Source organism: Leuresthes tenuis, unplaced genomic scaffold (genome assembly GCF_036924035.1).
Source record: "Leuresthes tenuis unplaced genomic scaffold, fLeuTen1.0.hap1 SCAF_18, whole genome shotgun sequence".
NCBI classification, from domain to species: domain Eukaryota; kingdom Metazoa; phylum Chordata; class Actinopteri; order Atheriniformes; family Atherinopsidae; genus Leuresthes; species Leuresthes tenuis.
In genome coordinates this window covers 1,209,296-1,224,855 of record NW_027325372.1, presented here as the reverse complement: position 1 = coordinate 1,224,855, position 15,560 = coordinate 1,209,296, and the positions used below count along the sequence as shown (strand labels likewise).

At 45.6% G+C, this 15,560-nt stretch overlaps 1 protein-coding gene across 1 annotated transcript; it reads left to right on the top strand.

The window, feature by feature from the left end:
* Window positions 1-355: 355 nt before the first annotated feature.
* On the top strand, window positions 356-10,381 carry zc3h12ab (zinc finger CCCH-type containing 12Ab). The gene is made up of 5 exons (XM_072371200.1): window positions 356-851; window positions 4,335-4,474; window positions 7,492-7,726; window positions 7,813-7,913; window positions 9,419-10,381. The coding sequence occupies exons 1-5, from the start codon at window positions 385-387 to the stop codon at window positions 10,309-10,311; spliced, it is 1,836 nt and encodes a 611-aa protein (XP_072227301.1). The 5' UTR covers window positions 356-384; the 3' UTR covers window positions 10,312-10,381.
* Window positions 10,382-15,560: the final 5,179 nt, after the last annotated feature.

Here is a 15,560-nt window from a genome sequence, read left to right as displayed (position 1 = left end):
TAAAGAAGAGGAAAAAGATTTGGTGATGGTAAACTCCTGCACTCTGCAGATGTTGGTTTTAATTATTGGATTAAATATATTAAATATTAAATATAATATGAATGTAAATGATAGATTTCAGCTGCAGAGGGAAGGACTGAAGGGATTTTTACTTGTAATACAGCATGTTTAAGTGTGTTGTTACTACATTTAGGGTTTTTAGCGGCTTTAATCTGACAGTAACTGAACAGAACTGAGTGACTCGAACCGGGTCGGCTGCAGAACCGGGTCGGCTGCAGAGACGACCCGCGGTCTCTATTTCCAGCCTTTTTCTTTGTTATTTGTTGTGAATTCTGAATAATCAGGAGTGTGTTTTTCTCTCAGGTGAAACATGACGGAGGCAGAATGAAAGCAGATGTTAGTTTTTCTCCAGCTGTGCAGCCGTGGAGTAAAACCAGCGCCAAGTACTGCTGCACCTCTGCAGGGGGCGGCTCCACCCAGTCCACCCGTGAGACGATGTACGCCGCCGTCCCGGACCCCCGGCTCCCGGACCCCCGGCTCCCGGAGACCCAGCTGGACTTCTTCCACAAGCTGGGCTACTCCACGGCTCAGGTGCTGGCCGCTCAGCAGAAGTTCGGCCCAAACACAGACACGGACAAAGTGCTCGGGGAGCTGGTTCGGATCGGGGCCGGCCGGGAGGCCAAGCAGGGGCCCGTGACCACCATGTCAGTGCTGGTGCCCCGAGGGGAGACCCAACTCCCCTCGCTGCTGCTGCCCGTCAGCGACTCGACTCCTCAGAGCCGAGAGGAGAGCGGCGAGGACAGAGACGTCCTGAGGGCCGTCGTGATCGACGGCAGCAACGTGGCCATGAGGTGAGACAACCAATCAGCAGCTCTGCTTCTGAACACCCGCCACGTTTTTTCTTCTTCAGTTGTTCTGAATGTCATTTAAAGAAGAAACGTACAAAAACTCTGTCGGAAGCTTCTAAAAACAGAGCTTCTGGTCTGTTTTTGTGTCAGTTAAGCTGAGTATTTGATTATTGAAACAGCCTCTAAATAAGGCTTTATCTGTCTTTATTTCACCAATACTTTAAGAAGAATGAATGAATGAACGTGTGCTATAGCTCTGTTAGCTCATAGCTGCTGTTAGCTCATAGCTGCTGTGTTGTTGTTATTGGCGGCTATCGGGGGGCTTATAGAGGATGATGTCATCCGGTAAGAACGCCCATCTTACTCAAAATCTGATAAATATCCTGCCATGTTGCACAAAACTATCAGCAGCAAACTCTGTGTGAAGTTAGCCGACTGTCACAGAGCACGGAGTGAATAAACTGTGCTGCAGGGGGGCGTGTGGATGAAGTGGTCCCAGTAGAGTGCCTGTGTAGAAATCCCTCCGTTAGCTCTCCTATAGCTGCAAGTAGCCACATAACAGCAGCTATGAGCTAACAGAGCTATGAGCTAACAGAGCTATGAGCTAACAGAGCTATGAGCTAACAGCAGCTATGAGCTAACAGAGCTATGAGCTAACAGAGCTATGAACTAACAGCAGCTATGAGCTAACAGAGCTATGAGCTAACAGAGCTATGAGCTAACAGCAGCTATGAGCTAACAGCAGCTATGAGCTAACAGAGCTATGAGCTAACAGAGCTATGAGCTAACAGAGCTATAGCACACGTTCATTCATTCATTCTTCTTAAAGTATTGGTGAAATAAAGACAGATAATGCCTTATTTAGAGGCTGCATCCTCTAAGCCCCGTTCACTCCGTTATATGGATCTCCAGTTATCTAAATATCTTCCAAAGGACGCCGACTTTCACCAAACTGTTCTCAGTGAGCAGATGAACGTATTTCATGCCAGAAATAAGGTTTAAAAACACCGGAGTTCCCCTTTTAAAATATATCAAAACTAACAAACATGACAAGTTTCACGGTGTTAAAAGCTAAATTACTGTTTCAAATTGAGCCAATCACTGGCCCCGGTGCAAAATTAAACCCGAACACATTCACGCCTTTAAGAGCCAGAAGCTTCCAGCTCAACCAGACTGAGGCAGGTGGATGCATTCATGTAAAATCGGACGTACAAGAACGTAACGGCCCCAGAAGAAGAGGAGGAGGAGCCCTCTTCCTTTTGACCCGAGTGGGCAGAGAAACCAGTGCACGGTGTTTCAGGACAGTTTAACATCCATGAACTCAGTTCGTCTTGTGCTCCTTTTAGCACATCTTCTGATATAATCCTGCATTAGAGGCATATCTGGAGGGTTGGTTTATAGACTGGTTTGGTTCTGAGGTCCGACAGAAGCTGCTGTGTACGTGAGAAAGAAAGTACACCCCCATCGACTTCTGAGGCTGAATGTATCAGGACGTAAAAATTATATTTTTCACTGTGTCATTATCTGTGGAACAAAAACTGAGACAAAACACAGAAGCAGGGTGTGAGAAACTAAGTGAACCCCTGATCCAGCAGCTTGTAGCAGCAGTGAGTATAAAACTAAGTGAACCCCTGATCCAGCAGCTTCAGCAGCAGTGAGTGTAAAACTAAGTGAACCCCTGATCCAGCAGCTTGTAGCAGCAGTGAGTAAAACTAAGTGAACCCCTGATCCAGCAGCTTGTAGACGCAGTGAGTGTAAAACTAAGTGAACCCCTGATCCAGCAGCTTCAGCAGCAGTGAGTGTAAAACTAAGTGAACCCCTGATCCAGCAGCTTCAGCAGCAGTGAGTGAGAAACTAAGTGAACCCCTGATCCAGCAGCTTCAGCAGCAGTGAGTGTGAAACTAAGTGAACCCCTGATCCAGCAGCTTGTAGCAGCAGTGAGTGTAAAACTAAGTGAACCCCTGATCCAGCAGCTTGTAGCAGCAGTGAGTGTAAAACTAAGTGAACCCCTGATCCAGCAGCTTCAGCAGCAGTGAGTGAGAAACTAAGTGAACCCCTGATCCAGCAGCTTCAGCAGCAGTGAGTGAGAAACTAAGTGAACCCCTGATCCAGCAGCTTGTAGCAGCAGTGAGTGTAAAACTAAGTGAACCCCTGATCCAGCAGCTTGTAGCAGCAGTGAGTGTAAAACTAAGTGAACCCCTGATCCAGCAGCTTCAGCAGCAGTGAGTGTGAAACTAAGTGAACCCCTGATCCAGCAGCTTGTAGCAGCAGTGAGTGTAAAACTAAGTGAACCCCTGATCCAGCAGCTTCAGCAGCAGTGAGTGTAAAACTAAGTGAACCCCTGATCCAGCAGCTTCAGCAGCAGTGAGTGTGAAACTAAGTGAACCCCTGATCCAGCAGCTTGTAGCAGCAGTGAGTGTAAAACTAAGTGAACCCCTGATCCAGCAGCTTCAGCAGCAGTGAGTGAGAAACTAAGTGAACCCCTGATCCAGCAGCTTCAGCAGCAGTGAGTGAGAAACTAAGTGAACCCCTGATCCAGCAGCTTGTAGCAGCAGTGAGTGTAAAACTAAGTGAACCCCTGATCCAGCAGCTTCAGCAGCAGTGAGTGTGAAACTAAGTGAACCCCTGATCCAGCAGCTTCAGCAGCAGTGAGTGTAAATAGACTCATTGAGTGTTTTATCGTGTTTATGCGACTGCTTTCAGTCTTTTGAGCGTTTCTGTGGGTGATCAGTTTCTTTGAGCCTGCTATGTTCAGGTTGGCCGTAAAGTTTTGAATCTTGAATCTCTTTCTTTATTTAGTCTCATTTGCCTCTCACCTCCCTGGACAAAGGCCCAGTTTGTGTACGTGCACACGTAACACACCCCTCTGTGGCTGGCGTTTACAGCTCAGCCTGCTGGTACAGGCGTGCTGTAAATCGTTGTCTTCGGGATTAAATTCAAAGTGCTTGTTTCCTTTCAACAGCTCATAAATGTCGTCTGAGCAGGAACAGGCCTGGCAGCATTTCACTGTGAGCCCCCCCCAGCACCTCCCAGTCCTGTGCCCAGAGCGCAGAGCTCCGGTTACTGACTGCTGGTGTGACTCCACTCGATCACTGTCACATCACTGGATGTGTAACAGCTTGTTGGGTTAACCACCCTGTGACTGAAGCTGATAAATGATCCACAGACACAGATTTATGAGTAACAGCTCCTGGAGTCAATCAGGTTATTTCAAAGGTGGAGAAATAATTTAGAATTGGCCAAGAGAGGAGAATGATTGCCGTGATATCGTCATTGCTGGGAGCTGTTTGTGCTGCTAAAGTGACTCAAATTTTTTATTTTTCTATAACCAATACAACACAATCTGTCCTTTTTCTCACATTAAATTAGCAAATGCATTGATAAGAGCTGTGATGCAGATGGAAAATCTAAGATTGTAAAGCCTGAACGGTGGCAACGTTTCGTAGTTTTGTCATTCATGTTCCTGGTTTCCATTTACTCACTCAGCCACGGAAACAAGGAAGTGTTCTCCTGCCTCGGCATCCAGCTGGCGGTGAACTTCTTCCTGGACCGAGGCCACTCTGATGTCACCGCGTTTGTTCCATCGTGGAGGAAGGAGCAGCCCCGACCGGACGTCCCCATCACAGGTATGAGGACGCTACTCCGCACGTGGTGAAACGCCTTCGGCCTCCTTTCCAGATCACTTCTTAACTCAAACTCAGGTGAAGTTAACTCAAACTAAGGTGAAGTTAACTCAAACTCGGGTTAAATTAACTCAAACTCGGGTTAAGTTAACTCAAACTCGGGTTAAATTAACTCAAACTCGGGTTAAATTAACTCAAACTCGGGTTAAATTAACTCAAACTCGGGTGAAATTAACTCAAACTCGGGTGAAATTAACTCAAACTAAGGTGAAGTTAACTCAAACTCAAACTCGGGTGAAATTAACTCAAACTCAAACTCGGGTGAAGTTAACTCAAACATCATTTTTACATCTCAGACCTGCAACATCCCATAAAGTCAGTGAACCTTTTCCCACTTTGTTTCCTTCTGCCAACACTTAAAGCCGTTCTGACTCTGAGGAAACCAGGTGATGCAGAGTTCCAGCTGTTATTTTGTCCCATTCTTCCTTAAACAGGTCTTAAGGTGTGCAGCAGGGCGGGGGGGTGGTTGTTTCTCTGCTGGGGACAGGTCAGGACTGCAGGCAGCCAGTCCAGCACCCGTACCTCTTCTTCCTCAGCCAGGCCTTTGGACTGTGGCAGAATGTGGTTTTCCATGGTCTGCTTGAACAATGCTGGGACGTCCCAGGAAAAGATGTGGCCTTGAAGGCAGCATATGTTGCTGTAAAATCTCAGTGAGCTTTTCTGCATTAATGCTGCCGTCACAGAAGTGGAAATGAGCTTTGCCCCCTGATCCAACCCCATACCATCACAGAGCCTGGCTGCAGGGACTGGTTGCTGACAGCAGGCTGGATGCTGCTTTTGCTCTTTGCTCCATTTCTTCCAACAAAGATGTGGAATACTGATGGGTCTGACCACAGCACACGTTTCCACCGTGTGACGGTCCATCCCAGACGCCTCCGAGCCCAGAGAAGTGGACGCCGCCTCTGGACGAGGTTAATTTGTGCTCTGCAGAGGCAGAAATATGCAGATCCCTTCCAGTCTTTCTCTGAGGAACATTGTTTTAAACACAAACTGGAGCTCCTCTGAACATCTTTATGCTTTAGGATCAGATCAGGGTTACAATCAGCTGTTTGAAATAACATCAGTATTATTCTCCTCATTACTCGCCCTAAACATTTTTGCAATCTGACATATATCAACAAATGAGATGACATTGATGAGAAAAAACATGAAATATCTTGAATTCATATCATTCTTAATAGGAAGTAAAAGTCTAAATGAATATAAGCAGCATTTCTTTTTTCTGGTAGCATCATATTCAGCTTTTTTATAGTTAGAAACACAGAGTTAAAAGAATTATAATTCTCAGAATTGGTTGTGTTGCTCAGAAATGGAAAAACCCAACCCAGATTGAGTTTTTTCAGACTCTTTGTAAAAAGCTTTATGTGTAACTAAGATGATGACGACGAAAATGTGGGGCTGTCCCAATGCTGGCGACATCAAAATCTGAGTTGCTTCTGTCATTTCACAACTAACCGTTTCTGCATTATCTTGATGAACTGGTGGCTCAACTGTTTTGCTGCAGGATGAAGTCGGTTAATCTCAAACTAGATCAAATCTGTCTGCGGGGAAAGACCCAAATTAAAATGCAGCTTCCTGGAAAATGAGAACAAAGGCTGAAATGTAACCTATTTGTGTTGTGTTCATTTAAAGCAGCTATAAGTCAGTAATTTTTCTGTTTTTGGTCAAATATTTCTAAAACTCTCTGAGTCCAATTCAAACCAATTAGAATCCAATTCACTGTAAACCCGTCCTGAGCTGCAGGAGGTGACCGTAGAGAGAAAAAAGTCCCTTTTAACAGGAAGAAACCTCCATCAGAACCAGAACCAGGAAGGGTCCATCTGCCTGGACCAGCTGGGGCTGAGAGGACAGGAAAGAGGGGACAACAAGCAGCGTAACACCAGGCCAGAGACACCTGCTGAGAGAGAGAAACACAAGTTAATGACAGCAATGATGTCATCTGTACATGGAGGGAGGAGAGGTGCATCATGGGAGCTCCCCCAGCAGGCTGGGCCTATAGCAGCAGAACTATGGGATGTTTCAGGCTCACCTGAGCCATCCCTAACTATAAGCTTTATCAGAAAGGAAAGTTTCAGCCTGATCTTAAAGGTAGAGAGGGTGTCTGCTTCCTGAAGCCAAACTGGCTGCTGGTTCCACAGAGAGGGGCCTGATAACTGAAGGCTCTGCCTCCCATTCTGCTTTTAGGGGCCTGATAACTGAAGGCTCTGCCTCCCATTCTGCTTTTAGGGGCCTGATAACTGAAGGCTCTGCCTCCCATTCTGCTTTTAGGGGCCTGATAACTGAAGGCTCTGCCTCCCATTCTGCTTTTAGGGGCCTGATAACTGAAGGCTCTGCCTCCCATTCTGCTTTTAGGGGCCTGATAACTGAAGGCTCTGCCTCCCATTCTGCTTTTAGGGGCCTGATAACTGAAGGCTCTGCCTCCCATTCTGCTTTTAGGGGCCTGATAACTGAAGGCTCTGCCTCCCATTCTGCTTTTAGAAACTCTGGGAACCACCAGGAAACCTGCAGCCTGAGAGCAAAGTGCTCTGTTGGGGAAACATCCAACTGTGAGATCTTTAAGATGTGATGGAGCTCGGTCATTAAGAGCTTTATATGTGAGGAGAAGAACCTTAGATTCTATTCTGAATCTAACAGGAAGCCAATGAAGAGAAGCTAAAACTGGAGAAACATGATCTCTCCTGTTAGATCTCAGCAGAACTCTGGCTGCAGGGTTTTGGATCAGCTGGAGGCTTTTCAGAGAATATGTGGGACAGCCCAATAATAAGGAATTACAGTAGTTCAGTCCTGAAGTAACAGATGCATGGAGCAGAAACATTCAACTGATATCAAATCATATTATTATCATCAACAACACATTTAACTGTTTTAATACCTTCGAGACCAAAAGCAAAGCGACAAAAAGGCGAAATGTTGCTGTGAAACTTCATGCTGTTGCTCTCTGTGTTGGTGTCTTTGCACAGATCAGCACATCCTGCGAGACCTGGAGAGGAAGAAGATTCTGGTGTTCACTCCCTCCCGGCGCGTCGCCGGCAAACGCGTCGTCTGTAACGACGACTGCTTCATCGTGAAACACGCCTTCGAGTCTGACGGCATCATCGTGTCCAACGACATGTACCGGGACCTGCAGGGGGAGAAGCCCGAGTGGAAGCGCTTCATCGAGGAGAGGCTGCTCATGTACTCCTTCGTCAACAACAAGTGAGCTCTGCCCAAAAGACTGATGAGTGAGTCGATCAGGTAGCGCCGAGTGTTCAGACTAACGTTTGACTTCCACCCCGATGCAGATTCATGCCTCCTGATGATCCGTTGGGCCGCCACGGTCCCAGCCTGGAGAACTTTCTGCGAAGGTTTCCGAAGACTCGCAAGAAACAGCCGTGTCCTTATGGTGAGAGAAATCCTATGAGACAGCACATGTGACACAGTTTAGATTCAAATGTGTCAGCTGACAGCATCAGGACCGTGAGCCCAGAAGAACCAACCGTCTGCAACCGCAGGATCAGAGTGACCCTCAGAGTGACCCTCAGTGACCCTCAGAGCTCCCTCAGAGTGACCCTCAGAGTGACCCTCAGAGCTCCCTCAGAGTGACCCTCAGAGCTCCCTCAGAGTGACCCTCAGAGTGACCCTCAGAGCTCCCTCAGAGTGACCCTCAGAGTGACCCTCAATCACATGAACACAGCACTTATTCCCCGTTAAGAAAACTCTGAGATTAGAACCAGGAGCCTTCCTGCTGTGAGACGACGGGTTGTGAAACCACTTAAACCATCAGGTTTTTATCTCAGGAGGAGCAGCCACCAGTAAGAAGAAGCTGAGCCCCACGATGCCTCTGGTGCCTTCAAACTGACTCATGTGACCCTCCACAGGTCGTCCACCTGCGTCTGCCTTACTGTCATTCTTGATTTGCTCGTCACTTTGAATTTTCAGTTCATTTTACTAAAGAAACAAGCCTCCTGTGACAATTCAGATGGCCTTAAAGCCAACACAAAGCACACGAAACACAACAACATGAACAGCAGCAGCTCAGTTAATCGCTGTAAACCAAGAGCTTTTTACGGTTGTTTCTGGAAGCAGAGCTAAACTGAATCTAATTCACAGAAACTCTATGTGTGCAGCAGAGCTAAACTGAATCTAATTCACAGAAACTGCATGTGTGCAGCAGAGCTAAACTGAATCTAATTCACAGAAACTCTGTGTGCAGCAGAGCTAAACTGAATCTAATTCACAGAAACTGTATGTGTGCAGCAGAGCTAAACTGAATCTAATTCACAGAAACTCTGTGTGCAGCAGAGCTAAACTGAATCTAATTCACAGAAACTGTATGTGTGCAGCTCACTGACATCAACATTCATTCAATCTTAGCATCACACTGATAAATGTAAACTTTATTCGACCAAATATTTGAACTTTGTGACATTTTTCCTTTAAAAAACAAGAGAAGTTTTGTAGTTTCTGTAAATTGTTAGTTTATAACCAAATATTTTTTTAAAAAAAGTCAAATATCCACCTAAATCCTGTGTTAGTCGTCTTATCTGCATTCACGGATGCGTCTGAACTTAAATATCTTAAAGCTGGACCGACGGCAGACTGCAGAACAGCTTTGTTTGGTTTAAGGTTCATTATAAAAGGAAACTGCACTCTGATTGTAGTGTTAGTTCCTGTCTCTTCAAACGTTTCTCCCCCCGAGGCGGACACAAGGCGAGCATTATGCAAATCTTCACGGTGATGTCACCAAGTACAGGAATGAAAAGCCTGGCCGATAAACAAGATGTTTCAGGCAGAACAACTCGCTCTGGTTTGGGCTTTTTAACTCCACAGAAGTCTTAAGTGAAGGGAAAAAACATGTTTTGGGCTCTTTAAAAGTTCCTAAAGTCTTCTGTTGTGTTCTTCTTTCAGGGAAGAAGTGTACTTATGGAATCAAATGTAAATTCGACCATCCTGAGCGAGCCAAACAGTCAAACCGTGCGCTGGCCGATGAGCTCCGGGAGAGCGCCAAGCACCTGCCCGCCTCCCAGAAAGCGGCCTCAGCTGGCAGCAGCCCGGTGGCCGGGCTCAGCCTCATGCTGGTGGAGGACATGGCCAAAAAACTGACTCTGGGACACGACAGCTTAAAGAAACACGAACCTGCGGCTCAGGGGAAGGGGGGTCACCGCTCCGGCAAGAAGGCCTCATCAAGGAAGGAGCGGGCCGCCGCCGCCGCCCAGGCTGACCGCCCCGCGGCGAGGCACGGCGGCTCCCAGGAGCAGATGGACTCTGGTTTGGGCTCCATAGACAGCCAGCCGGTGGAGGCTGGGTGGAGTCCCTGTGAGCAGCCGTACGGGCCGTCCTACGGCAGCGTTCAGCAGTACGGCCCCCCAGGTGCACCCTGCAGCTGCTGCTCACATGGCCCCCCCTCCTGGGGCAGCACGCCACCTTTCCAGCCACCGGCCATCGGCCAGATGAGCAGCTACGGCCCGCCTCACTACCCCAGCTGCTGCGTGTACCCGGCCAGCACGCCTGCCTACAGTCAGCCCGCAGACTTCCAGCACGGCAGGGCGCCCCCCCGACACTGGTCCAACCAGTTCAACGCTCGTCCTCCGGTGGCCCGCAGCCTCCCCGCCAAGCTGCCCCCCTGGGAGGCTCCGGGGCCCAGCGCTGAGAAGAGAGCGGTCGTCCGGAAGAAGCTCCTCGCCATCTTCAGCACCCAGCTGGTGGACAAGGCCATGGACATGTTCCCGGAGCAGCTGGACCCCCAGATGCTGGTGGCTGAGATCATCATGCTGCAGAGTCAGAACCGGTCGCTGAGATGAACCTCAGAACCCAACCCTCGATGGAAGACTAACATGAGTTTGTGTTTTGGTATCGTGGTATCCACCGTGCCTCAGAGCGTTGATACAAATTGTATCTTTATTTGAAAATGTAAAAAGGAGCAAAGGATTTAATGGTACTTAGTGGGATTAACGCTCAGTGTCCTCTTTGTTCGGTGCAGCTGCACCGCGGGACTCCAGCTTTAGACCTTCTGTACATTATGATTCAAATCTGAACACGATCGGCCTCATATCGAGCACTTAATGAATCTGACACCGTGTCTGATTGTAAGATGAATGCTGAATATACAGATAACGGTATGTGTCATATTGGCACCGATTTATGTTTTCAAAGTAATCACAGAGTTGGGCAACAGTTTCCAGAGACTCGACGCTTCAGTGAAGGCATCAGGATTAATTTATCGATGTTATGCTCGGTTAATAAAAGGAACAGTTATTTATGTGTGCCCTCCAGCTCCTTATGCAACCAACCCACCTGTGATATGAGCGTAAGACGCTTTGATAAAAGCCAAACGCTGACACATTTAGGTGTTAATCGCTGCAGCAGTTTTACACACAGATGCATTTATTAGATTTGCATACAGGCAAACTGGTGAATTAGGCTATTGCGGTGTGAAGATGTGCTTTAGGGTTAGTGTTGAACTAAGACTTAAACAAGCTTCTCAGAGAGTTTTCAGAGTCCTTCGTCTTTTAACACCTCAATGATTTAAATGGTGGCTCCGAAGTGCAAAACACAGCAAAATGTCATTATTTCTGAAGGAAGTTGGGAGAATTGTTCCACAGCATGAAAAACACAACAGAACAGTGTAAAAGAAATAAAAAAATCAGCCAAAACACAGTCATTACAAACACTTCGATCACACTGATCTGCGTCCAGCAACAAAAAGGAACAACAGCGGACATTTTATTTCAAACTAAGACCTGGTTAAGGACACGACGTCACTTCCTGTTCCTGGTGTGTGACGCTATCATCGGTCCCTTTAAAATGGGAACACTTGCAGCTTTGCAACAACACTTTTCATTCACAGTATCTGATTCAGCAGTTAAGGAGAAAGCCAAAAAAGGGTTGTTTTGATGCTATTTTGCAATCCAACCAGTTTAGACCAGGTCCAAATGAAAAAGCCAGAGATTAAGACCAGTCAAATCTGGACGGTATTCTCTCAAGTATAAATTTACAAATATGTTGGAAAAAATCTTTAAAACATCACAAACTAAACTACAGCGATCAGAAAAATGCTTAAGTTGCTATAAAAAAACAAATAAGCACTGTACAGCTGAGATACTTTGAGAATTAACCACATTTTAGTGTAATACCACGTTACACCACTAGATGGGACGTGAGTCGGTGCCTGGAGCCAACAGGTGAAATGAGAAAGAAGTAGAGAATAAACGGTTCAGTCGAACAGCCAAAACATTTACTTCCTACCGCCTTTTAGTGGTAAAAGTAAATCTATAATCTAAGTAATCTAAATACAGTTCACAGTGGCCAAAGTGCTGCATAAAAGGCGATAAAAAGATAAAACATAAGCACAGATAACTGCACATGAAAGCTAAGATGCAGCAGGGACAGATGTACAGAGATAGAAATAAGACATTAGCAGGCAGAGAAGGAATAAAGGTGAGTTTGGAGCCTTGATTTGCAGGTGGTAATATGTGAGGTGATTCCACAAACCTGCCGGGGCCAACAGCAGGGGATGTGAAGAATACTCTTACTACAAGATCAATGGGAGCTGGGAGCTTAGTGGGGGTGCATGAGGTCGGAGATTTAGGGCTTTAAAAACCATCGACAAGATCTGTGGAAGTGGAGCCAGAGAGAGGCCAGGCCTAGGACTATATGCCTGTTGTTTGGTGCCAGTCAGCAGTCTCGCTGCTGTGTTCTGGACCATCTGAAGGCGATACCAGGGACTGGGTTAAACCGAGGTCGCCCTGATGTTTTAAAGGCATAAAGTCGTTTTTCCAAACTGTGAAATAACAGTAAGGGCTGATAAAAACTGTCCTTAACCACAGAGGGGATTATCTCACCAAGCCACAGCTCAGAATCGATAATAATGCCCAGATTTATAGGACAAGGCTTGAGGAATGAGGTGAGATTACCCAGGTTGGTCTTTTCCTCTGATCCTCTCCTTGGCCTTGATAGGAAACATCATGGTGCTGAAGGAAAAATTAGAGAAATAATTCTTAAGGACTCTCAATTAGTTTGACTGGATGAAAATAACAGGAAAATGATTTCCCACAATGCAACACTCTCCTCCAAGGAAACACATAAAGAATAGACGCCGCATCAACCGCTGCTGCCTATTGGCGCCGACGAGCCGTGGGGCCGCCATCTTGGACCGGTCACCCGCTCCACCCAGTCTGTCTGACAGGTGACGTGTCAGCGCATTTAATCAGTCAAAACTCGCTGAATACAAAACTGATTTTCATGGGTTTTTTTCTGCAAACGTCATACATGTTGGCATGATACCGGACACATGATTCGGCGTATTTTAATTTTCATAGTAGGCTATAATAATAATAGAATATGTGATATATGTCATGTATGATAGGTAGGCTATTTTGCAAAAGACACACGATATATAATATAATATAATACGCATACACACATACATAAAAACACTAATATATGATAGAGAATCAGATTGTGTACTACTCAGCTATTTTAATAAGTTGAAAAATGAAGAAATAATACATTATACATCCATATATAAGATAAAACACAATAGAGAGAAGTTATATATCAGAAAAACATTAATATTTATATCTACATATATCGGGAAAAAATTAAGATTTATATCTTTAGCAAGTTTAATTGAAATTGGCTTTATTGGCATGAATGGAATCAACCATTGTTGCCGAAAGCAAAACATACCGAAATACAATTCAATCATAATACAATTACATTGAATAATTTACATTAATTATAATTTAATCTCTCTCTCTGAAATAAATGAAAATCTATATATATCAGAAAAAATTAAGACAGACAGATAGATGATGGAGAAATCTTATGAAAAGGTAAATTTTCAAGTTAAAGGGGAACTCCGGTATTTTTAAACCTTATTTCTGGCATGAAATACGTTAATCTACTCACCAAGAACAGTTTGGTGAAAGTCGGCGTCCTGCAGAAGATATTTAGATAACTGGAGATCCATATAACGGAGTGAACGGGGCTTAGAGGATGCAGCCTCTAAATAAGGCATTATCTGTCTTTATTTCACCAATACTTTAAGAAGAATGAATGAATGAACGTGTGCTATAGCTCTGTTAGCTCATAGCTGCTGTTAGCTCATAGCTCTGTTAGCTCATAGCTGCTGTGTTGTTGTTATTGGCGGCTATCGGGGGGCTTATAGAGGGCTTTATACACACCGCCGCTGCAGCACAGCTTATTTACTCCGGTAAGAACGTCCATCTTACTCAAAGTTGTCGTTCACGTTGTCAAAATCTGATAAATATCCTGCCATGTTGCACAAAACTATCAGCAGCAAAGTTAGCCGACTGTCACAGAGCACGGAGTGAATGAGCTGTGCTGCAGCAGCAGACACTGGTCAGGTGGTCCCTCTGCTGCTGATACTCCCACCAACTATTTTAGAACCAAAGAAGCTTTGAGATGAGCGGTGAAACATCTTCAGGAAGTAAGAAGAAGGCGTCCAGTTGGCCTCATTCAGCTCTTAGGAATTGGAACTATACCTTACCTGGTGAAACTCTGCCCCTTGTGGTAGAAATTAATCTTTTAAACACACTCTCTGATTGGAGAGACATTTAATCTTTTGTTGTTAAAAGAAAATATGAATAAATGTATTATTTTTCCAGGTTTTTTGTCCACTAATTAGCTGCTCAATTTGACGTAGAAGGGCGGTTTAAACTTTGAATGAACGGCTGAAAAACACATTTTGTGTCCTGAGTGAGGATGGACTCAGTGTGCTGTGCTGTTTTGTGATGACCCGGTTCCAGGTTCTATGATACAGGATGAATAAAGGAAACATTAATAAATCAAAAGACAAAATAACTCCATATATTATTTTAATTTATTTGTATCATAGCATCATTCCAAACCTCTGCTTTCCAGGATCTTGGTTGGTAATATACTCATTTTATTAACCTCTGCTACAGTTACGCTGCCTCCACTGATGTTCTGGCCTGTGCTTTTTATTCAAAGGAACGTCAGGAAGAACAGCAGCGTGTGGTTCTGGTTCTGGTTCTGCTGCAGGTGGAGTGGCTGCTGGGTTTATCAGATGTGCTACACGATCCACTGACTCAGACACATGTGCAGGCTCTTCTTTATCTGGAGTGTGGAGCACAGGTGATGGTTCTGATTCTGGTTCAGGTGCTGCTTCTGGCTCTATCTTTGGTTTTGGAGTAGAATCTGGTTCTGATTCTGGTGCAGAATCTGATCCAGAATCTGATTCAGGATCTGAATTTGGCTTAGTTTCTGACTCAGGTTCTGATTCTAGAGTAGAATCTTGTTCAGTATCAGGTGCAGGTTCTGCCTCAGGCTGTGATTCAGGAAGAGAATCAGGTTGTTCAGTTTCAGCTGCTGAAGGTTCTGAATCTGGTGCAGAATCTGGTTCAGAGGGTGATTCAGGTGAAGGTTCCGTCTCTGCATTTGTTTCTGGTGTAGAATCTGGTTCTGATTCTGGTTCAGGTTCTGAATCTGGTGCAGGCTCTGCCTCAGGTTGTGAATCTGGTGCAGGCTCTGCCTCAGGTTGTGATTCAGGAAGAGAATCAGGTTGTTCAGGTTCAGCTGCTGAAGGTTCTGATTCTGGTGCAGAATCTGGTTCAGAGGGTGATTCAGGTGAAGGTTCTTGCTCTGTATTTGTTTCTGGTGTAGAATCTGGTTCTGATTCTGGTGTAGAATCTTGTTCAGGTTCTGAATCTGGTGAAGGCTCTTCCTCAGGTTGGGAATCAGGAAGAGAATCTGGTTCAGGTTGTTCAGGTTCAGCAGCTGAAGGTTCTGATTCTGGCTCGGGTTCTGAATCTGGTGCAGAATCTGGTTCAGAGGGTGATTCAGGTTCAGGGCCAGGTTCTGATTCAGGCTCTGAAACTGGTGCAGGTTCTTGCTCTGCATTTGTTTCTGGTGTAGAATCTGGTTCTGATTCTGGTGTAGAATCTGGTTCTGGTTCTGAATCTGGTTGTGATTCAGGAAGAGAATCAGGTTCAGCTGCTGAAGGTTCTGATTCTGGTGCGGAATCTGGTTCAGAGGGTGATTCAGGTGAAGGTTCTTGCTCTGCATT